This window comes from Haliotis rufescens, unplaced genomic scaffold (assembly GCF_023055435.1).
Source record: "Haliotis rufescens isolate VD_foot unplaced genomic scaffold, xgHalRufe1.0.p SCAF_6, whole genome shotgun sequence".
NCBI classification, from domain to species: Eukaryota; Metazoa; Mollusca; class Gastropoda; order Lepetellida; family Haliotidae; genus Haliotis; species Haliotis rufescens.
Window position 1 is genome coordinate 52336105 of NW_025964334.1, and position 27320 is coordinate 52363424.

A 27320-nucleotide genomic window follows, 5' to 3' on the forward strand; every position below is an offset into this window, starting at 1 on the left:
AATATTGCAATTCAGGCAAGAAAGGTGTTCAAGGTCCTGTTAAGTAGTATACATTCCTTAAAACCATATAATAGGTTTACATTAAGAGTTGTAACAAGGGTTAACTCGCAACCCTTAATGTATTCTTTTTCATTAAGATTATCTTTTTACATGAAGGGTTGTAACAAAGCCCCCTATACTTACGCTCAGTACAGTTTCCACTTGTGTCATCATAATTGTAACTGCTCTCACAGTCGCAGACACCGCCGCTGCATACTGAATGTGCATATCCACAGTCTGATGCTCTCCCGCACTTACTACCATACGAGTCTTCTCCTTGGAAGAACATGTCACTCGTGAACCATGTGCGATAAAAAAACACAATTAAGGGTGATGTAGGGGTGTGACCACGCAGTTAGTACCATACGAGTCTTCTTCTGGGAAGAACAAGTCACTCGTGAACCATGTGCGATAAAAATAAACACTTAAGGGTGATGTAGGGGTGTGACCACGCAGTTAGTACCATACGAGTCTTCTTCTGGGAAGAACATGTCACTCGTGAACCATGTGCGATGAACAATAAACACTTAAGGGTGATGTAGGGGTGTGACCACGCAGTTAGTACCATACGTGTTTTCTCCTGGGAAGAACATGTCACTCGTGAACCATGTGCGATGAACAATAAACACTAAAGGGTGTTGTAGGGGTGTGACCACGCAGTTAGTACCATACGTGTCTTCTTCTGGGAAGAACATGTCACTCGTGAACCATGTGCGATGAACAATAAACACTTAAGGGTGATGTAGGGGTGTGACCACGCAGTTAGTACCATACGAGTCTTCTGGGAAGAACATGTCACTCGTGAACCATGTGCGATAAAAATAAACACTTAAGGGTGATGTAGGGGTGTGACCCATAGTTAGTACCATACGAGTCTTCTCCTGGGAAGAACATGTCACTCGTGAACCATGTGCGATGAACAATAAACATTTAAGGGTGATGTAGGGGTGTGACCACGCAGTTAGTACCATACGAGTCTTCTTCTGGGAAGAACATGTCACTCGTGAACCATGTGCGATGAACAATAAACACTTAAGGGTGATGTAGGGGTGTGACCACGCAGTTAGTACCATACGAGTCTTCTCCTGGGAAGAACATGTCACTCGTGAACCATGTGCGATGAACAATAAACACTAAAGGGTGTTGTAGGGGTGTGACCACGCAGTTAGTACCATACGTGTCTTCTTCTGGGAAGAACATGTCACTCGTGAACCATGTGCGATGAACAATAAACACTTAAGGGTGATGTAGGGGTGTGACCACACAGTTAGTACCATACGAGTCTTCTGGGAAGAACATGTCACTCGTGAACCATGTGCGATAAAAATAAACACTTAAGGGTGATGTAGGGGTGTGACCCATAGTTAGTACCATACGAGTCTTCTCCTGGGAAGAACATGTCACTCGTGAACCATGTGCGATGAACAATAAACACTTAAGGGTGATGTAGGGGTGTGACCACGCAGTAAGTACCATACGAGTCTTCTCCTGGGAAGAACATGTCACTCGTGAACCATGTGCGATGAACAATAAACACTTAAGGGTGATGTAGGGGTGTGACCACGCAGTTAGTACCATAAGAGTCTTCCCCTAGGAAGTTTATATCTAATTCGTTCAGGATATCAAACTAAAACGTGAACACTTTAGGGTGATAATTGTAAATTTAAACAGTGTTAAAAGCAACATTTGTCCAACCAAATTTATAAATTATTGCTACACTGTATTAATTTCATTGCGGGAATCCCGTAGCTTTTTTAGCCGTCGGATAAATCTGGAACTATATAAATTTAGATTTGGATAACTTAATGATAATTGCTCTCAGTTTTTGAATAATTATTTTAGCTCCATATTGTGGATTTCGATTAGTGTTAGTGTGGTTTGTATGCAAGAGATAGAAATGACAGTACCTTTGCATGAAATTGTAACTTACTTCCACACATTAGAAACAGTAGCGACCCATCCTCGTCAGTCACGGGGCTCAGCGTCTTCCCCATCTTCCCGAGGCAAGGAGTTAACTGACTTTAAAAGTCAAGTTTCCACCCTTGCCGAACTAGGCTGGAATTCCTGGGCTCGATCGTAGCGCCACCAGTGGCTATTGCGAGTAATGTCCTTTCTATGCCTCTCCTACTGACCAATCAGATTCAACCTCTCGTATCACTTGCATTTGCTTCAAACAAAACGGTGGCGCCCAGTCAAGACGATCTGATCGATAATCAAGATCTATATTGTGATAAAACGAGTCTTACATCGCGAAGTGCATCAAATCACGTGAGCACCTTGATTAAAAACATGAAAAGATTTAGAAAATATTTGTTGACAACGAGTTAGCGGTGCACATGTTTTGCAAATGCTGCAGTCGACCGAAATCTGCATGACACTTTACGAACCGGATTTCGATTTCGGTGCGCGATTTTGATTGGACTATGCATAGACTCGTTAGTCCAGCCAAAATGTAACTCCATAATACCAGCCTAGTTCGGCAAGGGTGTAAACTGGACTTTTACATGTACAGTCAGTTAACTCACTTGCCTCGGGAAGATGCGTCTTCCCAGGGTCTGAACACCTCATGGTACAATATCCCAGGGTGTCCTCGGCGTTGTTGAACGTGGATATAGGGAAGTCTGATACAAGACTGTGAAACTTGATCGTGCATCACTACCAGAGCACAGGACAGATTCATACGTCACTTACTTGAAAGAATCACCAAGTAAGTAATGGATAACTCCATCACGGGCGTTGATGGAGACAAGTTTGGTTTTGTGATGAGTCACGTTTTAAACTTCACCGTGAGCATGCGTAGAGCGTCGAGGAACGCTATTCACGAAACTGCATACAGATAGTGGACACATTTGGCGGTGGTTGTGTAATGATGTGGGCAGCCATCTCCTAAACTGGTAGAACAGGCTTGGTGCAAGGTCATGGGAATGTGACGACACAACGGTACACGGATGAGATTCTCTGACCACACGTCCTTCCCATTATGCAAGAAGATCTCCAGATTTAAACCCAATCGAACATTTATGGGATGCACTGGATCAACGACTGCGAGCACGTCAGCAACAACCACATTGTCCAGGCCACAATTCGGTATCTGATTGCTTCAATTTGACGACGATGCCAGTCGGTTTTGGACTCTAATAGCGGCACATATGACCTTCACTTTGAAAATCTACTGTTCCATGTGTGCCATTTGGAACCTTGGTCAATGAGAAGGATGTGTGCAAGTTACCATCTGTTGATTATTTATAGGATCAATAAAATATGCATCTAAAATCACTTTTGCGTTTCATTTTTGCAGAGTTTTTTTATGTCATAGTTCATTGCATCCAGTATCTTATATTTTAACAACAGGAGACCAAGTGCTCTCTCTACTCGCAGATGTGACAGTTGCTTTAGCCATACAGCCACAGTCAAATAGTCAATATACTCAGGCAGTGAAAGTCCCGAGTTTGTTTTTTTGTTTTTTGTTTAACGCCGCACTCAGCAATATTTCAGCTGTATGACGGCGGTCTGTAAATAATCGAGTCGTGACCAGACAATCCAGTGATATGAGATCATGAGCACCGATCCACGCAATTGGGACACGATGACATGCATCAACCAAGTCAGCGAGCCTGACCACCCGATCCCGTTCATCGCCTCTTACGACCAGCATAGTCATTGCATTGTGCAATAACCAATACAGAAGGCATGGTATTAAGTCGACAAATTATTCGTTTAGCTTCCTCGAAGATACAGTCAATGGACTCGAGGACTGAGGACACAGAACGACTGTACTTCGCTTTATCGTGAGGAAAGCAGCTTCGTGTTGTATCAAGTCTGTTCATGCAGGTTTTACAGCATATTGACATGCTGGCAGTGTCTCCCCGGACAAAGGCATTGATGAATGAAACAGGCAAACATACACTGCATATACAGTGAAGGACAGCACTTCGCTTTGTTATGAAGAAGCAGCCGTCCGTGCCGAGTACGAGTCTGTCTCCCAGAATTGTTACCTGTGCGACAATGTCATGATCTCGCAAGCTGGACCCACAGTTCTGTGCAGACCCCTTCTGGACGCTGGTGATCCGCCATTGAGTGAGTGAGTTGGGTTTAACGCTTTTAACAGTATTCCAGTTATATCACGGCGTGTCAGCTTAATGTGGGAGGAAAGCCTTAAGTGATGCACGTCTCAGACGTTTACAACTTCGGTGAAACCCACGAGCTCGGGTATGGTGCTGACAAACCTAGAAACATAATCAGGGCGAACAGGGATTTGAACCCACAACTTTAGGTTTCTGGACGCAACTCTGCACAGCGAATCGCGGGGCCTTAGACGACTGGGCCCCCCGTGTCAAGTGACAAAACCCCATGAGAAAACTTTAATTTAATATTTAAACACTCAGACATCGATCTGTGATAGAAACATCCTTCAAAGAGGCGTTTCCACATGCCATGTTGATCATTCTTAATGCATCACTGATCAATCAAAGACAACAATAACGGACCAAGCCATCTGGTGCATCTCTTGCAAAAACACATATGTTCAGTCAACAATTCAGTGCTTCACCTCGTAAAATCGATCCATGCAATTACGTGATACGGGATACGATGACATGCATCAACCAAGTCAGCGAGCCTGACCACCCGATCTTATTTGATAGCTAAGAAAAACGCATATAGATTTGTTTACCTATTATTTCCAAGATTTGATTTGTGGCAACTCCCTTCATACACAAGTTTCCGAACTTGGTGCTTTCTCATGCTGCAAAAAATCAGTAATTGGTGCAATTTCATTTATCATATTTATTGTGTAAATTTATCAATAATTTAATTATTTAATTTGATATAATTTATTGCCTTCAATATTATTTCATATTTTATTTGGAAACATTCGAAAAACTTGACAAATAGCTAGATCTAGATCTGTTAATTTATTTAAATTATCATTGGTTTTGGTTTATTGTTTGTTGAATGAGTCAAGAGTATGTACAATTAAATACAATTTTACGTATAGGGTGTGAGACGCTTGTCTTTTGTGATATTTGTTCCATCCGTCATGTCATTCATGATACTGTATAATTTGTTCAAGCCCATCGGTGAACTCTTGTACCAGGCAGACTCGACTTTCCCGGAGTGGTTAATTGCCACAAAGAAGGGGCTCTTTGGGTGAAGCATGGATGTTGGCCTCACTCATGGATGTTGGCCGGTTGTCACTGTACTTCTTGTAGCAGGCCAATGGATTCTGATCTTGTTCATCAGGGATTGCAAAGCTACGGTGCTTCCTGTGGATGCCACTTAGGCTTTCTCCAGAACGGGTCTTTGACGGACGCTCAGAGGTAAATACCAAATATTCTTCTTTGTTGTCATCTTTAAGGTCGACTTCCCCCATCACACCTGAAGGTACCTCTCTCCCAGTTCCCATCCTGAAACAGAGTGTTCAGAAAGCCCACATTGTATGTACGAGGCTGATTCTGTTTGACAAGCCGAGAGAACCTGCTTGATACATAACATCTGTGTCCTTGTCTGTTATCCCGTCAGCGACCCGGGGTTCATTCCCCTTTCCTTGTGTTTTCAGTTCTTTTTGTTTTGATTTCAGCACTAATCTGGATTTTGAAAATTCGTCACTTTTAATTAAGCTGGAAGACAGAAAATTCCTGCGAGATGAGGGTTCGTACTCTGAACCATCTTTCTTGCGAACTGAGATGAGGAACTTGGACATGAGGTGACGTGAGGTGAAATTGGGCTTAATGTCGCGTCCAAGATTATTGCACTTATATAGCGACGTGCATGCATGTGTGCGTGTGGCTGCTTGTACTACAGTCCGTTTGACTCCAAATGAGAACGATGAATTGCAAAATCACTTTAAATCCAGAAAACTGTATGAAACACCAATACGGTACTTGACCATGAATACCCTGTACCCAACAAAATCTGAATTTTGTTTAATTAAGACCCATGACGGATGAAGTTCTTTAAGAAACTATCATGTAATTTTGTATAGAAATGTGTACATGACACGTAGGATGACAAACCGTGGAAGGAACAGCGCAAGCACGGTATGCACGTGCTACACAGTGACCGTGTTCATTCAATGACAGATGCGCTACTCAGCAGATGTTAAACAGTTGATGTTGAATGTGTATGATTTCTTTAGAAGTGAAGCAGAAAGAGCAAAGCCTTTTTATGCAATTAATAAATTCTTGAAACGAGCTTCAAAAGCTCTTGGTATGTCCCCTCAGAAACTAAAATATGTTGTTAGTCGACGAGATACAAATAGTCAGGCCAAGGAGATAGGGAACATGTCAAAACCACGCAAGGTTGATAAATTAGACAGTTTTCAGAGGGATCAAGTCAGACGTGCAATTGTTAAACTGCTTTTAGAAAATAAGTACCTGTCCCTAAGAATTTTGAAGAAACACCTTGAAACTGACCATGATTTACGTGTTACAAAGTACAAACTATGGCAGCTGTTGCATACATTTGGTTACAAATACAAAAAGATAACCGGAGAAAATAGGGCTGTGTTGTGTGAACGGTCTGACATTGTTCCTCTCCGAAATCATTACCTTCGTACCATCAAGCAGAAACGTGAAGAAGCATATGAGCCCGTCTTCTTAGATGAGACATGGGTAAATGCGTCACACACAGCCAGCAGTCAGTGGGTACCCAGTGGTGACTGTAAGGAGTCTGGTAGAAAGTTACCAATGGGAAAGGGTGAAAGACTCATAGTTCTCCATGCTGGTTCTGCTAGTCAGGGTTTTCTCCCAGACTGTGACTTCGTCTTTAGAGCCAAGGCCAAAGACAACAGGGACTACCACACAGAATTGAACGGCAATGTATTTCTGGAGTGGGTGAAAGATAAATTAGTCCCTGCTTTGCCTACCAAGTCTCTCATTGTCATGGACAATGCACCGTATCATAGTGTGCAGGATCCAGAAAGCAAGACTCCAACCTCTAATAACCGTAAAGGAGACATGGTTACTTGGCTGCAACGGAGGAACATTACCTTTCCTTCTCGAGCGATGAAACCACAGCTCTATGAAATCATCAAAACTATGAAACCTGACCCCGTGTATAAAGTTGACAGTTACATCAAGGGTCAGGGTCACACTGTCTTACGACTGCCACCTTATCACTGCGACCTGAATCCAATCGAGTTGGTATGGGGCATCGTCAAGGGTGACGTTGGACGATCGAACACAACTTCAAATTACGAGACGTTGAACAACTCGTAAACGAATCCCTTGGTCGGGTAACAGTAGAAACATGGAGGCGTTGTGTGGCCACAGTCGTTGACGAGATAGAGCCACGTTATTGGTCACGAGATGGACTACGGCCAGCAACAGTCCAACCTATAATAGTGGCAGTCGGTTCAGGCACCAGCAGTTCCGACGACGAGATCTATGGCAAGAGCGAGTCAGATTGCGACTAAAATTATCATGAGACGGCCCCTCTAACGCATTGTCATTTCCCCTACCACAGAACGTGCAGTGCATGCGTGCTTGCGCTGTGCCTTCCACGGTTTGTCCCCACTACGTGTCATGTACACATTTCTATACAAAATTACATGATAGTTTCTTAAAGAACTTCATCCGTCATGGGTCTTAAATTAAACAAAATTCAGATTTTGTTGGGTACAGGGTATTCATGGTCAAGTACCGTATTGATGTTTTATACACTTTTCTGGATTTCGAGTTATTTTGCAATTCATCGTTCTCATTTGGAGTCAAACGGACTTCTTTTTTTGTGTAGTCGGGACTGATGCCGATTTATAGTGCTAGCACACTGAGATACCATGCCGCAGTTTAACATGAATACCCCACTCAGACACAGTATACTGACTCCGAGCCGACCAGTCCTTATTTTAGCCGCTTAATGCCGGTCAAGCCGAAGACCCGGGTCGATTCCCGACATGGGTACAATGTGTGAAGCCCATTTCTGGTGTTCCCTGCCGTGATATTGCTGGGATATTGCTAAAAGCGGCGTAAAACCATACTCACTCATTCAGACAGGGTAACAACAAGTACCATCTTTTAACGTCTTTTGGTATGACGCGGCCGGGGATCGAACCCCGGACCTTCCGCTCTCCAGGCGGACGCTCTACCACTAGACCACGGAGGCGGTACTTGGACATGAGGTTATCGAGAACAATGGGTTCTATTTCTACAACTGGTCTTGAAGCTTCAGGACGTAGGCAGTCTTCTTTTTGATGTTTTCATTTTCTTGTTCATCAAGAAATCTGTCAACATCTTCACTACAAACATTGTAGAAACGTTTGGAAGGAGCTTCTTCATGTTGTTCAAATATACTAAATCAGTTGAAGCTAGTAAATGGACAATATCCATCTTCACTTTGTTGTTTCTTGACAAGGATTAATGCTTGCCGTAAAATGCGACTATGCTTCATGTAAAAGGCGACTAACGGGATCGGGTGGTCAGGCTCGCTGACTTGTTCGACGCATGTCATTCATTTAAGCTGCGTTGATCAATGCTCATGATGTCAATCACTGGATTGTCTGGTCCAGATTTGATTATTTACAGACCACCGTCATATAGCTTGAATAATGCTGAGTGCGGCGTAAAACAACAAACGGACCAACCGACCGACTAGGATGAGCAGAATATAATCCGTTTCAGGGGGAGGTAATTCAAGTACAGGGTAAAGGGGAGGTAATTCAAGTACAGGGTAAAGGGAAGTAAGTCTGAGTGGCAAGTAGTTCTGGCAAAGTGTCAATCTCATTAAAATCAGACCTTTACCGCTAAACAAACATCTGAAGACATCCCATTAGGGGTCACGTCAGAACGACCTTTCATCCGACCAATCAGTGCGTCACTTACCAGATTATGAAAGTGACAGTCTGAATGTGATTTCTAATCATGCAATCTCGAAAACTTTAACATGGTGTATTCCGAACGATTGTTACGGGTTTAACGACAGAATCCTAACAATCTAGACCATCTATTAGCCATTCCAGAATGTCTTTTTGTTCAGGTTTCAAATTTGTAATCGAGAATTTGACAAAATATGTTTCGAAACGTAGTCGCCAATTTGAAATTTGTGCCGTAAAGCACGAACAAGCTGCCGTCTGATTGGTCATTCCATTGGTCGGTCAAAGTTCGCACAAGGTCGGCCTGACGTGACCCATAATGGGATGTCCTCAGATCTTTGTTTAGCGGAAGCGAGAACAAAGATCTGATTTTAATGAGATTGGGCAAAGTGTTATGTTCACTGCAGTGAACATATCACTTTTCTGTCACTGCTGTGAAATATCACTTTTCCAAATGACAGAAATCTCAGTCTTTCACACTAAAGTATATAATGAACAGAGTTATCTGTGCAAGGCCAAGAGTATATGCTTTTAGTAAATGCCAACAAAATATATGTGATGTAACAATACTAGAGCTAACTGCAGCAATAAATAACTTTCTCCCACTTACTCATACATTTGACAAGAAGATCATTTGACCTGCATTTTTCTATTTTTTACCCAAATTTGTCTGGCCATAATAAGAATTAAGAATGAGAATTTATGGATGTCAACTTCTTTATTATGAGGAACACAACGTTTTGGAGTATATGCTTACTCCTTCATTCACCGGAAAACAGAAAAGAAATATATTCTAAAAATCTCTTAATAGCGAAAGGCAGCAGTTGACAACCTGGTATTTGTGTGTGCAGTTTCGAGAAAGAGCACCAATTTACAGATATGTTTTGGACAAACACACTACTATGAATAGTGTCAAAGTCAAACTTGTTGCCATGGAAACAAGTTTTTTGTTTTATATAAAAAATCCTAAATAGCAAAAGGCACCACTTCACACTTAATACATGTACCAGGTTTGGATGAAACGTCTTTCACAATTTTCAAGTTGTGCTACAGAAACGACACCTACCCCCACCCTTTTGAGACTAAGTCCAAATTGCTTCCAAGGCAATCAAAAATATAAAAAGGTCAAACATCCCCAAACAGCCGCAGGCACAACTCCAGTATCTGTTTGATATATCTGCCAAGTTTTGTAGAAAGATATTGAATGGTTATTGAATTGTGCTCCAGATACAAAATCAACGCCCTTATGAGACTAAGTAAAAATTGATTCCATGGAAATTAAGAAAAATAAAAATGCATAAAATCTGTATATAGCAAAAGGCACCACTTCAGGACCTGTTTGATATATCTGCCAATTTTGGGTGAAAAATATTCAATATTTTTGTTGTTGGTATTTTTATGCTCTGGAAACGAAATGATTACGAACGGACAGTCAGACGGACCTACAGATGGACGGACGGGCAGACAGTCCAGGCATTGAACATATCCCCCTGCATTATATGCTGAGGGAATAAAATGTACAACATGCCTCAATATGCAAAACATACTGTAGGCTCGTTGTTTGTTGTTTAACACCTCTGTCATAAATATTCCAGCAATATCATGGCAATCAATCATAGATGCATCTTACGACAACCAACTGCGAAGCTTCACGGCTATCAAAGTCCACTGTCCACTGTGCATGTGCACAGTCTAAACACCTCATGCATAAATCCAGTCTGTGTTGCAATGATCAATAAGTTGATGATCAGTTGATCAATCAGTCTCATCTGCACATTGTGTCTCACAACTCTGCAGATCAATATCAATCACATTGTCTGTTTATTTACAATCTCATGCATAATTAACATGTTCATTACTCCATCAATCACAGTGCTCACAGACATCAGCAAGATATCAGCAGGACTGTTAATGCAGTTTTTGAAACCACCTACCAAACCTGTGTCTAGATTTTCAAAACAATCTGAGGGTTAAGATTATCATAAAGCTATCTTGAGCACATCATACTCTGTCGTAGCCTATTTTTGAAGCTATCGTCATCCTAAGATAATATAAGAATGTCATAAATCTTAAGATAGCTCCATACTCTGTCGTAGCCCATTCCTGAAGCTATCGTTGTCCTAAGATATTAAAAGAATGTCATGAATCTTAAAACAGCTCCACACCTGTCTACGTTTATGTTTCATCTTCATCCAAGATGGAGCATGCTTTGCCAAAGGTATATTTGAAACTAGAATGTGTTTTACTCCAAAACCTATGTCTCCCTCCAAATTTCTTTTCATACAGTAGGTTTGTTGTTTAAAGGCGCACTCAGCAATAGTCCGGCTATGTGACTGTGGTCTGTAAATAATCGAGCCTGGAGCAGGCAATTGCTGAAGACCTATTCTAACCCAGATCTTCACATGTCTTTTAATACATTAGTTCAAGTCGATACTGTAAATGTGTTTTCAAATCCAGAAAAAACAATAATAGCCCGGAAAGATAATTGTTTCCTGCAGAAATATTCATAAGCTGTAAAGTCTTGGCGGGAAGCAAATGATATTTGTTTAGAACATAGTCCAAATTGTTTCCAAAATGAAAAAATATTTAAATTGAAAAATATGAAAAACCAATAGTTGAGCAGCTGATCTGTGTACATGTATAGTTTCATGCAAAAATATTCTTAGTTTGAGTATTATGGCTTGGAAAAAGCATAGAATTGTTTGAGATTAAAACAGAATTGTTTCCATGGAAACATTGGAAAAGAAAATTCAGAACATTTTCAAAATAGCAAAAAGGGCAAGTGAATCTGATGAGCAATGCATATCCCAAGTTTCATTGAAATACGTTGAATGGTTTTCAAGATATGACCCTGAAACAAACCCTACCCTTGAAGTCGAAATTGTTTCCATGGACATTTTGACAAATTTTAAACAAGTAAAAGGCTCCAGTTAAGCTGATGACCAATCACTGCATATGTGTAGTTTCATAGAAATTTTAAACAGTTTTCAAATTATGGCCCAGAAATGAACCTGTCCTTGTTTGAGACTAAGTTGAAATTGTTTCAATGGAAACATAAAAAAAAGGAAAATTTCGAAAAATTTCAAAATAGCAAAAGGCACCAGTTAGGGTGATGAGCAATGCATCTGGCAACTTTCAATGTAAAGACAATGATCTGTTTTCAAGTTTTGACAACAGGAACAAGATGGAACTGTTCTCCCACTAACAAATGCACCGTACGACATACAACAGTTATAAGATAATTTCCAAAATGTATCTTATCATAAAAACTTATATCATACTTTGAATGTAAGTTGTTAATATTAACCTTAACTAAGATCATTTTGAAAATCTAGACCAAGGAAATCAGAAACTGGGAATCTGAAATAGATTCTGCTGCATGCACTGATGAAAATTCCTCTTTGGTATTCGTTATAACAATCATTTTCTGTGCTTTTAGATCCCATGAACCAATAACCAAAGTGTCTGAGTCACAAAGTCTATTTATCTCCCAGGAGTCCGCTGTCCGGGCTAAGTCACAGCGTCTATTTATCTCCCAGGAGTCCGCTGTCCGGGGCGGATTCCCAGATGAGTTTCTGAACTTGTTTAAACTTGGGGGATGCAGCATCCTTCGTCAAGGCCAGCATCATACTCTCACTGGTCGTCAGAAAAGCACCGGCTTCCTTCATTCGATCAAATGCATACATTCTGGAAAAAAAGAGAAGCGATTGGACAACCACACCTGTCATATCCCATGTAGTGGTAATACAAGGTTGGTTGGTTTGTTGTTTAAGGCCGCACTCAGCAATATTCCAGCTATATGACAGCGGTCTTGAATGAGTCTGGACCAGACAATCCAGTGATTGACATCATGAGCATCGATCCAAGCAAATGGGATATGACCACCCGATCCCGTTAGTCATCTCTTACGACAAACATAGTTGCATCTTACAGCAAGCATGGGTTGCTGAAGACCTATTCCAGCCCGGATCTTCACAGGTAATGTAAGTAGACAGATCAAAAGCGTCTCCTCATTATGAATTCTCAGAGAAGTTTTGTCAGATTTCAAAATGTACAACAAACCACATTACATGATATTTGTCATATCACAATCTTACTGCCTGAGAAATTCATAATAATACATTCAGAAAACCTTGTTAAACCTATTATCAATTGCAAGTTAACTGAATCAATTTCATCAATGTGAATAATCACAATTGACGAAATTTAGGCTTAGCAAATCTGCCTTCCAATAACACAATTTGTTAAGAGCGCATGCTGTTAATGTAGATCTCTGCTGCTCTGTATGCAAACCTTTATTGTCCAGATTTAAAAACACCACCAACAATGAATAGCATCAACCAGTGTGCCCACACAATATACTCAGCACAACCCATGTGCACGCACAGCCTACCCCTATTGATACACTGGCAGAACAGCCCCATGTTGGTACAATGTTGGACTCTTGTCATGTTGCCAACATTGGACCAAGATGAAAATGCTGCGCAAAAGATCTTGTTGGACCAATATCATCTTCCAACAATGGCACCACGTTAAGGGTGACATTGGGCCAACATTGATCCCAAATCATTGTGTTTGCTGGGATGGCAAATGGGTGCAGGTCAGGGGGAGTTGCCTCCCTTGGATTATTTCAGTGAACACTCTTGTAATGTATTTTGATGAGAACATATTTCTACACTCCTGTCATTCTTGTAAGTTTTACATTAAAGTGTACATTTATAACAATTGTCCTATCTGAGTGTATTGATTGCCTTGTTTTACTCATTCATTATATTTCAACAAATCACATCTTCCCGAGGCAAGGGAGTTAACTGACTGTAAAAGTCCAGTTTCCACCCTTGCCGAAATAGGCTGGAATTTCCGGGTTCGATCGTAGTGCCACCAGTATCTGTTACGAGTTTAGCCCCTTAATAGACAGAACCCACGACATTCCACTCTCCAGGCAGACGCTCTACCACTGGACCAGAGAGAAGAATGCAGGGGTGCCATCTTCCCGATACCTGTCCACCATACTCCTGGAGGAACACACATCCACGATCACATGAACGTCATAGCTCCACTCTCCCACCCCTACCTGTCCACCATACTCCTGGAGGAACACGCATCCACGATCACATGAACGTCATAGCTCCAGTTTTCTCACACCCCTACCTGTCCACCATACTCCAAGAGGAACACGCATCCACGATCACATGAACGTCATAGCTCCACTCTCCCCCCCCTCCCAGTCCACCATACTCCAAGAGGAACACCCATCCACGATCACATGAACATCATAGCTCCACTCTCCCAACCCTACCTGTCCACCATACTCCTGGAGGAACACACATCCACGATCACATGAACGTCATAGCTCCACTCTCCCACCCCTACCTGTCCACCATACTCCAAGAGGAACACGCATCCATGATCACATGAACATCATAGCTCCACTCTCCCACCCCAACCCCTCCACCATACTCCTGGAGGAACACGCATCCACGAGCAAATGAACGTCATAGCTCAACTCTCCCACCCCTACCTGTCCACCATACTCCTGGAGGAACACGCATCCACGAGCAAATGAACGTCATAGCTCCACTCTCCCAACCCTACCTGTCCACCATACTCCTGGAGGAACACGCATCCACGAGCAAATGAACGTCATAGCTCAACTCTCCCACCCCTACCTGTCCACCATACTCCTGGAGGAACACGCATCCACGATCACATGAACGTCATAGCTCAACTCTCCCACCCCTACCTGTCCACCATACTCCTGGAGGAACACGCATCCACGATCACATGAACGTCATAGTTCAACTCTCCCACCCCAACCCCTCCACCATACTCCTGGAGGAACACGTATCCACGATCACATGAACATCATAGCTCCACTCTCCCACCCCAACCCCTCCACCATACTCCTGGAGGAACACGCATCAACGATCACATGAACGTCATAGCTCCACTCTCCCAACCCTACCTGTCCACCATACTCCTGGAGGAACACGCATCCACGATCACATGAACGTCATAGCTCCACTCTCCCACCCCTATTGTCCACCATACTCCTGGAGGAACACGCATCCACGATCACATGAACATCATAGCTCCACTCTCCCACCCCTATTGTCCACCATACTCCTGGAGGAACACGCATCCACGATCACATGAACGTCATAGCTCCACTCTCCCACCCCTATTGTCCACCATACTCCTGGAGGAACACGCATCCACGATCACATGAACATCATAGCTCCACTCTCCCAACCCTACCTGTCCACCATACTCCTGGAGGAACACACATCCACGATCACATGAACGTCATAGCTCCACTCTCCCAACCCTACCTGTCCACCATACTCCAAGAGGAACACGCATCCACGATCACATGAACGTCATAGCTCCACTCTCCCAACCCTACCTGTCCACCATACTCCTGGAGGAACAAGCATCCACGATCACATGAACATCATAGCTCCACTCTCCCAACCCTACCTGTCCACCATACTCCTGGAGGAACACGCATCAACGATCACATGAACATCATAGCTCCACTCTCCCAACCCTACCTGTCCACCATACTCCAAGAGGAACACGCATCCACAATCACATGAACGTCATAGCTCCACTCTCCCACCCCTACCTGTCCACCATACTCCTGGAGGAACACGCATCCAAGATCACATGAACGTCATAGCTCCACTCTCCCACCCCTACCTGTCCACCATACTCCTGGAGGAACACGCATCCACGATCACATGAACGTCATAGCTCCACTCTCCCACCCCTACCTGTCCACCATACTCCTGGAGGAACACGCATCAATGATCACATGAACATCATAGCTTCACTCTCCCACCCCAACCCCTCCACCATACTCCTGGAGGAACACGCATCCACGATCACATGAACATCATAGCTCAACTCTCCCACCCCAACCCCTCCACCATACTCCTGGAGGAACACACATCCACGAGCAAATGAACGTCATAGCTCCACTCTCCCACCCACCCCTACCTGTCCACCATACTCCTGGAGGAACACGCATCCACAATCACATGAACGTCATAGCTCCACTCTCCCACCCCAACCCCTCCACCATACTCCTGGAGGAACACGCATCCACGATCACATGAACGTCATAGCTCAACTCTCCCACCCCTACCTGTCCACCATACTGGAGGAACACGCATCCACGATCACATGAACATCATAGCTCCACTCTCCCAACCCTACCTGTCCACCATACTCCTGGAGGAAAATGCATCCACGATCACATGAACGTCATAGCTCCACTCTCCCAACCCTACCTGTCCACCATACTCCTGGAGGAACACGCATCCACGAGCAAATGAACGTCATAGCTCAACTCTCCCACCCCTACCTGTCCACCATACTCCTGGAGGAACACACATCCACAATCACATGAACATCATAGCTCCACTCTCCCACCCCAACCCCTCCACCATACTCCTGGAGGAACACACATCCACGATCACATGAACATCATAGCTCCACTCTCCAAACCCTACCTGTCCACCATACTCCTGGAGGAACACGCATCCACGATCACATGAACGTCATAGCTCCACTCTCCCACCCCTACCTGTCCACCATACTGGAGGAACACGCATCCACGATCACATGAACGTCATAGCTCCACTCTCCCAACCCTACCTGTCCACCATACTCCTGGAGGAACACGCATCCACGATCACATGAACGTCATAGCTCCACTCTCCCAACCCTACCTGTCCACCATACTCCTGGAGGAACACGCATCCACGATCACATGAACGTCATAGTTTCGCTCCAGCAGATCAAGTGCTGTTTGCTGTATGCAAGCTTGAGTCTCAATGCCACACAGGATCACTGACTTCAGATCTGGAACATGGTGAACAAATATCTACTCTAGCCACGGCAACCAATTCTGAATTATTACAGATCCTTTCTTGACAATGAAACTAATACATTAAGAGAGATTGACAATTCCACAACAACCTGTATATCTGTTCAAGTGAATTTCATGAATGTTGATAAGAGCATTATGTTTGTTTGTTTTTGTTTGGCGGTCTGTAAATAATCGAGTCTGGACCAGACAAACCAGCGATTAACATCATGAACATCGATCCATGCAATTCGGTTAACTCTGGTACTCAGGCCGGGTGGGTACTGAGTAGGACCCCGGTACCCACAGGACTACCCGAACCCATGGTTAGTCACATGATATATTGTTTCATGACATAAAATCACTAAAACTACACTAATGTTCACATGTCTTCAAGACTATGAACGCATTCCTTCAGATGTTTGAAAAAAGATAAAACTTCAGTCAACTTCAGTGTATATGCATGACCAGATAATTTTATTTATCATATAATGGGTAGGTTTCTCGGCAGGATAAAGCCAACGGATAAAAACGATATCCGTTGGGGTCATATGCGGATAGAGATGCAAATATCAAAGATCAAGTAGGGACTACTTTCACTGTTTATAAACAAACATGGCGTCGCCCTCATCATTCGGCGATCGAGTCAGAATTAACCATCGGGAATCTGGATAAACTACAGGGATAATTGCTATCATTATCAAAAGAACAGTCTAATATACTGAAATCAGTCTCTAACTGTGACGTAGCTAAGGCATTTTATGAGTTTGGGCAACTTTAGAGATATAAATTTCGAAACAATTTTGCGAGGGCACGAGGCCTAGCCAAGCGGGATCAGTAGCCATATCTGTGCTTGTAGACCTCTGCGACTTGAAACCTTCTCCACAAATTAAAATAGTTGGATTTGTCCGAAATGTGTTTGAATTGTTACCTTGTTTCGTTTTGTCGCTGTGTGTACATCTGACTACACTTCTTAACGTTATGACAGGACAGACCGACTGTCAACAACGACTGACCGTGGCCGTGACGTCTCATAGACTAAGGTTAGAGTAGCTTCCCTTTGACAAAGGACAGTTACTCTAGCGGACAGACAGATTGATTGCCGCAAAAGGCAATTAAAAACAATTGTTGTTTTGCGTATATGTTGCTTCGCCACTGTATAAGAAACAGATTTCAGTTGGAACTATATTGGCTACTGTCACTGTCCGACTGACACATCACTTACCCTGTGACGTAATAAATATTAATGCGCGCATTCCAGAAAAACTCGCAATGTTTCGGTTATGTATGTGAGAGAGGGAAAGCGATTTTGAAGCACAGAATTAAAGAATGACATTATATGATAAAGAGGTTATCACGCTTGTGGGTTTGGGGATGGTAAATATCCTGTATTAGGAATAAACACTATGTATTTAGCTCGCCAAGGCTCACTAAATACAATGTTTATTCCTAATGCAGGATATTTACCAACCGCAAACACACTCGCGTGATAACCTCTATATGTGTATCTAAATACATTTTGCTCGGGCTACTGTCAAACTATTCCCAATCAGACATTTTGTATCTATCTCTTGAAACCAACAGCGGGTACCCGGGTAGGGTCGGGTAATAGGGGTGTGGATACCCGGGTAGTAAATCAGGACCCGTCCCAGCCATACCTCTCATCTTTTTTATGTGTTCTTCAACCTCTGGTATGAGCATGGAGAAGCAGGTTTTGGGGAACACTTTGTGCTGGCTGACATCAAGTTCAGGAACGGTGGGGCCCAGGCCTGTCAACATACGTAAGAGTCTGTCATTATAGTGGAGTCTTAACATATGCTTACATCATTGAAACTCTGCAGTCAGTACTTCTGTGTATCAGACGTGTAAATCAAATCATCTTCTGACACAAACATTTCAATTTGTCACGTCTAATTCTGTACGCATTTTAGTCATTCAGGGACATAAACCAAAATGTGATCATTCGAAATGCTGAGGATAATTCCAGGCAACCCTAAAAGGGCCCCTTGTATCACCTTTTGGATATTGCTCTGTCACCACGACCGGCATGTCAAGCGTGTTGGCAGCATTCAGCATTCTGTTTGCTACATTGATAATTTGTGGAAAGTACTGAATAGTGGGCCGGAACTTTTCCTGCATGTCACACATAAATAATGTCGAGTTTTCTAAAGCAATCCTTCCCAATCTTCTAGAGGCCATGGTTGTGTTTATACTTTAAGGTCAGTGGAGGTCAAGGACTAAAGATGGAACGGAAACGAAACACGACCATTTAAAGTGAACTAGAACTAAGCAATCCTGCTGAATATTTTAAACAACATGTACATTGTAACTGTAATGATTATAATCTAAAACACTAGTGTAGCTAGTAATCATCGTTTCTCATTTAGTTTCGAAACATAAAACTACGTGTTTCGTTTTTGGATTTCAACAACACCGTGTGTCCTGAAAACAAGACAACTTATTCACTTACAAAATGTGATATAAACAAATATTCATTTTCGTTGGAAAGGTTTAGTACAGAACTATTGTTGTATTAATTCGGATGAATGTGTCGCATTTATATCATATAATTTCAAAGTATTATTACAATTTCAGAAATATTGTCTTCTGCCAATTTTCAAAATGTAATATTAGCTGTCCTCCCTATAGGTTTTGCGTTTTAACATGGCGGCCCCCGTGTAACAAGAAAATTTCCACCTTACTTATATTCATTCCATGGGTTCTTGGTTGCAAGCACAATTTACTCTACCGCTTCATGCGACTGGAATTAGTTAAACGATCTTATCTCAATATTTCCTTGTGTATGCCAAGTAATTTGATTAAAATGTTTGCCCCAAGACTAGGGAGCACTGTAGCCGGCGCCATCGTGTTTCTCACAGGGTGTTCTGTGTGGCAGTTTAGTTTGGGCACTGAAGTTACAGACTCAAAATATAAACACACCGATATCATTATCATTGGCGGTATGGGTGATCTGTCCAAGAGATACCTCATGCAGGGATTCTATAGCCTCATAACAAAGTATACAACTGAACATAATTCATTCACCCTCTACCCAACTGGAAGAACTGACCCAGAATCAACGGAACCAATTTTATCCAAAGTCCTTGACGAACGACTTACGTGTGAAGAGATGGATGGACTTGCGTGTAAAAAATCCAAAGAGAATTTCATCAGTTCAGTCAATTATGCACAATTGAAAACAGATGAACATTATAAAACCTTTTGTGATGGTATAAAAATAAAATGGGAAAATCTTATGAATGGAAAATTAAACGTTAATGTAGAGGCTATATTTTACTTATCAATTCCATCGAGTGGGTATTTATCAGCTGCACAATATATAAAGAATTACTGCCGAGTGAGCCATGAAAACTGGAAAGTGAAAGTTGTATTGGAAAAGCCTTTTGGCCTTGATCGCCAGTCTGCTAAGGAAATGGGTCTTGAGTTGTCCCATTCTTTTTCTGAAGAAGAGATCTACAGGGTTGACCACTACCTTGGAAAAACAATAGTTAGAGAAATCATAAATTTCAGGTATATTTACATTTATCATCATATAAACATGGCATAGGATTAATAGAGTATTCATCACGAGTGTTTTTTAATATGGGAAATATCAACCGAGTCTTAGTTAATCGGTATTTGCCGAGCCTTTGGCGACACGAGTGATGAATTCTATTTATCATTTTCAAATTTTTGCTTCCAAATTAAGGAATAATTGCATTAGACATTAACATCAGCAACTTGTCGAAATCTTACGTATAGATCGTGCGTAGTGATACATGTTTTCCATAGCCATGTAAACCAAAATAAACAATTCGCTGAGAAAAAAAGTTCCTCGGATTATTTTAAACAAAATACTTGAACAGACTTTTGCAGAATAATTGAAACTTTAATAACGGTAACAACAACGATTCTGTGTAATCTGATTATATCTCTGGTGTAACTTCACTTATAATATATAGTTTCAAATCAAACCGCTCCCTCTTCCGGTTATCTAATTTGCATATCTAATTTGCATACTTATGTCATTGGGGTATGACATACATGTTTTTATGTCATAAGCTTATGTCATGGATAAATGCTTAAGTTAAATGATAAATTGTCTTACAATTGTTTGAGTCTCATGTCAGGGTTACCCTTGCCTCTCTCTGAAATAAGAGGCCCTCATCACTACTACTTTTAACAATTATGTTTTGAATACAAGGGATATCTTGAAAGTACAAAGTTGTATCAATGTGTCAAATTATTATACAAACACTTTGAACACGAAGATTACTCTGTCCCTAAATTTGGGCAACCTGAACACTCAGCAGAAAATGTACCTTGCATTAAGAGTGAGTGCAGGTTGTTTTAACCTGTGGGAATTTAGAAAATGTCCCCAGAGTCCGATGTTATCAAATGGGTTAGAAATATGTGTCAAAGCAGATTGTGTGTCATTGTTAGTATGTTTGAATTTTGTTTAACGCCGCAGTCAGCAATATTCCAGCTACATGACGGCAGTCTGTAAATAATCAAATCTGGACAAGACAGTCCAGTGATTGACATCATGAGCATCAATCCATGCTATTGGGATCGTTGACATGCATCCACTTTCTGATTGGTCCGTTAGTCTGAGTAGCATAGCAAATCAACTTCGCTAATGAAAGTCAAGGGTGGGTAATTTAAGATCGCGAGAACTACTGGAATGGATCCAGGGTTTAAACCGAAATGCGAGCCCTGAAGACCTGGAGGATGTTGAATGTAACACACAATACATATATGCTCACACTGCATCACTTGGGTTTTCCTCCCACACGAACCTAACAGGCCAGGACAATTATGTTTTAATTCCTCCCGCCTATTCACTCATTTGTTGTTAATCTATTGGATTCTGGGTAAGAGTTGATCCCCAGGAACGTGAAAGGCATCTGTATGAATCAGGTCGTCAGGCTTGGTGACTTGGTTGATAGCATGTCTTTGTACCCTAATGGCGTGGATCGTTGCTCACAATATCAATCACTGGATTGTCTGATGTAGATTTGATTATTTACATGCTGCTGTCACCCGTGAAGATTCCGGGGTAGAATAGGTCTTCAGCAACCCATGCTTGCCGTAAAAGGTGACTATGCTTGTCGTAAAAGGCGAGTAATGGGATCGGGTGGTCAGGCTCGCTGACTTGGTTGATGCATGTCATTGATCCCAATTGCGTGGATCGATGCTCATATTAATCACTGGATTGTCTGGTCCAGACTCTATTATTTACAGACCGCCGTCATATAGCTGGAATATTGCTGAGTGTGGCATTAAACAACAAACCAACCAAACCAACATGCTGCTGTCATATAGCTGGAATGGTGCTGAGTGCAGTGTTAAACAACAACAAAAAGTACTCATTTGTTAAATCTTATTGAACTATATATATTTATCCTTTGATATGCTTTTTTCCCTAGGAAACAAAACGATCACGTGGAAGCTTTACTGAACAGAGACCACGTTGAGCAAGTGGAAATATTTATGAAGGAAACCATTGGAGTTCAAGGTAACAAATAACGTTAACACAGGACAGAGGTCAGGGTTAGAATTTAACACCAGCCCACTTGCCCGGGGCTAGTACAAATACCTGCGGGCTAGTACAAATACCTGCGGGCTAGTACATGTTTCCAATTTTCCCCATTGTGTTAACATTACAAGGGCATTTTATGTCTACTCATGCTCATCTTCCCGAGGCAAGAGAGTTAACTGACTTTAAAAGTGCAGTTTCCACCCTTGCCGAACTAGGCTAGTATTATGGAGTTACATTTTTGCTGGACTAACGAGTCTATGCATAGTCCAATCAAAATCACGCACCGAAATCGAAATCCGGTTCGTACACTGTCGTACACTGTCGTACAGATTTCGGTCGATTGCAGGATTTGCAATGCATATTCACGGCCAACTCATTGTCAGCAGATATTTTCCCAATGTTTTCATGTTTTTAATCAAGGGGCTCACATGATTTGATGCATTTCGCGAAGTAAGACCCGTTTTATCAGAATATAGATCTTGATTGTTGATCAGATCTAACTGACCGGGCGCCACCATTTTGTGTAAAGCAAACGCAAGTGATATGAGAGGTGGAATCTGATTGGTCCATAGGAGAGGCTTAGAAGGGACACGACTTGTAATAGCCACTGGTGGCGCTACGATCGGGCCCAGTAATTCCAGCCTAGTTCGGCAAGGGTGGAAACTGGACTTTTAAAGTCAGTTGACTCTTTGCCTCGGGAAGATGACTCATGCTAGTAACATGAGTGAAGTTTTTGAGTTTAGTTCTAACCCTGGAGGTCCATAACACCATTCATTGTTTCATATTTCCCTTACTTTGGGTAAATTGTCTTGTGTTTATTCCAAAGGGGAATGCAAATAAAAAGTCACAAGCCTTTGGCCTCAAGGCCTTAAACGTGCACGCTCTGTTGGTTTATTTCTATTTGATATCCTTTTTCAATAGCTGAAATAGACCCATGAAGATCTGTGGTAGAATTGGTCTTCAGCAAACCTATTCTTGCCATAAAAAGCGACTATGCTTGTCGTAAGAGGCGATTAACGATCTGGTGGTCAGACTCGCTGACATTGTATTGCAATTACGTGGATCAATGCTCATGATGTCAGTCCCTGGATTGTCTGGCCCAGACTCGATTATTTACAGACTGCCGTCATAAAGCTGGAATATTGCTGAGTGTGGCAACAAAACAGGCAAAACAAACAAGCAATAGTTGAAATAATTTATGACACCAACAGAGTGTGCTTGATGAAGGCCGGGAGGACGGAAGCTTGAGACTATGTAAGTTTATGTATTTTATGTATTTTAAAATTGTCATATAAACAGTAGTGAACCGTGATTATTTGATACATTGTTTAATACAGTGTAACAACAAAGACTGGTCGGCTCGGAGTCGGTATGTCTGAGTGGGTATCCATCTTAAGCTGTGGCATTGATATTTCAATGGGCTAGCAGTATAAAGCTGGCATTGGTCTGAACTAGTACAGGCTGCCATTCACACACGCTTGCACATCGCTATATAAGTGCCATAAGTCCACTGAAGATTCCGGGATAGAATTGGTCTTCAGCAACCCATGTTTGTCGTAAGAGGTGACTAACGGGATCAGGTGGTCAGGCTTGCTGACTTGGTTGATGCATGTCATCGACCCCAATTGCGTGGACCGATGCTCATGATGTCAACCACTGGATTGTCTGGTCCAGATTTGATTATTTACAGACTGCTGTCATATAGCTGGAATATTACTGAGTGCGGCATTAAACGACAAACAAACAACATGATGTTAAACCCCATTTCACCTCACCTTATTGGAGGGATATACTTTTTCTTAGTCACTCCACATCGAACAGATTCAGCTGTATCTAAATCAATGATGCTAGTCATGAGAGCTACAAACAACACATCTGTCAGTGGTACCATGGTTATGTTCTTGTTACATTTCCAGGCAGGACTGACTTCTATGATCAGACTGGCGTCATGAGAGATGTCTTCCAGAACCACCTCACGGAACTGCTCACAATCATCGCCATGGAGATCCCCCAAAACTCATCATCATCAGTCGACATCAAGGTCAACAAGCTGAGACTCCTGAAACAGATAGAGCCTGCCAAAATGTCTGCCACTCTTCTTGGTCAGTTCTCCGAATATCTCAAAGATGCAGAAAAGGAACAGGCCGATCTTGAAAAGTCTAAATTTACGCCAACATTTGCAGCAGTGATGTTAAAGGTACATTCCCCGAGGTGGGATGGTGTTCCATTTATTCTTGCTGGTGGAAAGAAGCTTGATGAACGCTCAGGTTATGTCAGGGTGGTATTTAAGAGAAATACTGTCTGCACTAATAATTGTAGGGACAAAAATTTACAACAATTGATTTTTTACATAGGTCATGGTCAGCTGAAAATGCCTGCCATCTTGATGTCCAAATCTATTGGTCAGCCTGTTTGGCCCCCGGGAGTCTCTGACCAGTCCTCCGTACCAAAACCGTCTGAATTATTTGGGCAGAAAAGGGATGATTTATTTATTGGAATCCCCCATAGAGACCCAGCTGCTTATACTGTTTTGATAGAAGATTTGTATCTCGGTGTCAAGGACAAATTTATTGGGACAAGTCATTTACTCTCACTGTGGGATATTTGGACTGATGTGAGTTCATCTTTCTCTAAACTTACTCCTAAGATTTACGATGCAGGTGACAAAGATGGAAAGTTGTCATTCAGAGTGACAAGTAACAAACTGCAATATACTGAAAATATTTCTGATTCTGTTACCATGGTAACAGGAGCGGCATCAATTCAAAATGAATCATTTGGACAAACCCCTTCTTCCTTTCTTGGCAACAAGTTAATTACTACAGATCCTCAGAGGCTTGCCTTCCGTTTAGCCGAAGACATAGCTCACTCAATCAAGCAAACATTAAAGAGGTCATTGTCGTACCATATTGCATTTTCAGGAGGGAAAAGTCCAATTATTTTATTTGAAACCCTTGCACAGCACTTTGCTGATATTCCATGGCGGTATGTGCATATTTGGCAAGTGGACGAAAGGTGTGTTCCTGCTACTGATAAAGATTCCAATTTTGGTAAAATAGAAGAATATCTTTTGAAATATATACGCCTACCCTATTTCAATATTCATCCAATGCCTGTAGAAGTTACAGGCAAGTTGTGTAGCCCTAATGATGAGGGGTTACAGTTGTATCAAGACATGATCAAAGATCAAATAAGTGATAAAAGATTCGACTACATTGTTTTAGGACTTGGCGCCGATGGTCACACCGCGTCCCTTTTCCCAAATAACCCAAGCCTAAGTGCGATAAGACAGTTTACAGCGTTCGCGTACGGGCCGGAAGATTCGTTTGAAATTCAGAGAATGACTCTAACATTGCCAGTCATTAACAAGGCTAAACAGCTGTCAGTCTTTGTAACTGGTGAAGGGAAGAGGCAAATTTTGAAAGATTTAGAAGATGCGGAGGGATCTAAGGATGAGTACCCGATCCTTGGTGTGAAGCCGGATATAGGAAACGTAACCTGGTATATTGATTCAGAAGCGTTGATAGATTGAAAGAAGTCTGTTGTGAGGATTAAGTGCAAACTTTGGCCGCTGGAAAGAAATGCATTTGGTTCCCCATAGAGTTGTCTCCCTTTGACTGTGGGATGTGGCTTGGGGGAAATAGTTTGGATAGATATTCAAGTTTCAGTCTTTGCCTGGTACCATCCTGCTGAAGAATTGTGTGTTTTGTGAGTCATCTATGTGTGGAGTGTATCTTGTATGCTTGTGATTGCTTGTTACACATGTTATGGAATGTCGGAAGTGTTGCAATTCTTGTTTTGCTTGTTGATTTATTCGTCTGATGATGTGGTATATTTTGTTTGATAGAAATATATATTTTCATAATTGTGAAATGATTGTATTCTTTACCAGGCAACAAGGCAGTTTTATCAATGAAATCCAAAGATATTGTGTAAAACTCAATAGGTACCATGGGTACTGTGTACTTGAGATACTTGAGTGTCTTGGGTACTGTGTACTTGAGATACTTGAGTGTATTGGGTACTGTGTACTTGAGATACTTGAGTGTATCGGGTACTGTGTACTTGAGATACTTGAGTGTCTTGGGTACTGTGTACTTGAGATACTTGAGTGTCTCGGGTACTGTGTACTTGAGATACTTGAGTGTCTTGGGCACTGTGTACTTGAGATACTTGAGTGTCTTGGGCACTGTGTACTTGAGATACTTGAGTGTATCGGGTACTGTGTACTTGAGATACATGAGTGTCTTGGGTACTGTGTACTTGAGATACTTGAGTGTCTCGGGTACTGTGTACTTGAGATACTTGAGTGTCTTGGGTACTGTGTACTTGAGATACTTGAGTGTATTGGGTACTGTGTACTTGAGATACTTGAGTGTATTGGGTACTGTGTACTTGAGATACTTGAGTGTCTTGGGCACTGTGTACTTGAGATACTTGAGTGTCTTGGGTACTGTGTACTTGAGATACTTGAGTGTCTTGGGTACTGTGTACTTGAGATACTTGAGTGTATTGGGTACTGTGTACTTGAGATACTTGAGTGTCTCAGGTACTGTGTACTTCAGATACTTGAGTGTCTTGGGTACTGTGTACTTGAGATACTTGAGTGTATCGGTTACTGTGTACTTGAGATACATGAGTGTATCGGGTACTGTGTACTTGAGATACTTGAGTGTATCGGGTACTGTGTACTTGAGATACATGAGTGTATCGGGTACTGTGTACTTGAGATACTTGAGTGTCTCGGGTACTGTGTACTTGAGATACATGAGTGTATTGGGTACTGTGTACTTGAGATACATGAGTGTATCGGGTACTGTGTACTTGAGATACATGAGTGTATCGGGTACTGTGTACTTGAGATACTTGAGTGTCTCGGGCACTGTGTACTTGAGATACTTGAGTGTCTTGGGTACTGTGTACTTGAGATACTTGAGTGTCTCAGGTACTGTGTACTTGAGATACTTGAGTGTCTCGGGTACTGTGTACTTGAGATACTTGAGTGTATCGGGTACTGTGTACTTGAGATACTTGAGTGTATCGGGTACTGTGTACTT

At 42.1% G+C, this 27320-nt stretch overlaps 2 protein-coding genes across 5 annotated transcripts; one reads left to right on the top strand and one right to left on the bottom strand.

Annotated features, from left to right (window-relative positions):
- Positions 1-10652: 10652 nt before the first annotated feature.
- On the bottom strand, positions 10653-18945 carry LOC124138166 (isochorismatase domain-containing protein 2-like). 4 transcript variants are annotated; one of them, XM_048386078.1, is made up of 5 exons: positions 18737-18945; positions 18380-18490; positions 16585-16717; positions 12381-12535; positions 10653-12335 (listed from the first exon to the last, which is right to left on the bottom strand). In XM_048386078.1, exons 1-5 carry the CDS (start codon positions 18918-18920, stop codon positions 12328-12330), a joined length of 591 nt encoding a protein of 196 aa, XP_048242035.1. In that variant the 5' UTR covers positions 18921-18945; the 3' UTR covers positions 10653-12327. The 4 variants fall into 4 exon arrangements, with proteins under 4 accessions (XP_048242035.1, XP_048242037.1, XP_048242034.1 ...); XM_048386080.1 differs by having other exon boundaries at positions 10653-12323; positions 12369-12535; XM_048386077.1 differs by having other exon boundaries at positions 10653-12317; positions 12363-12535.
- A 438-nt stretch (positions 18946-19383) lies between these two features.
- On the top strand, positions 19384-25801 carry LOC124138167 (GDH/6PGL endoplasmic bifunctional protein-like). Its single transcript, XM_046504697.2, has 3 exons — positions 19384-20252; positions 22151-22239; positions 24180-25801. Exons 1-3 carry the CDS (start codon positions 19477-19479, stop codon positions 25793-25795), a joined length of 2481 nt encoding a protein of 826 aa, XP_046360653.2. The 5' UTR covers positions 19384-19476; the 3' UTR covers positions 25796-25801.
- The last annotated feature ends 1519 nt before the right edge of the window (positions 25802-27320 follow it).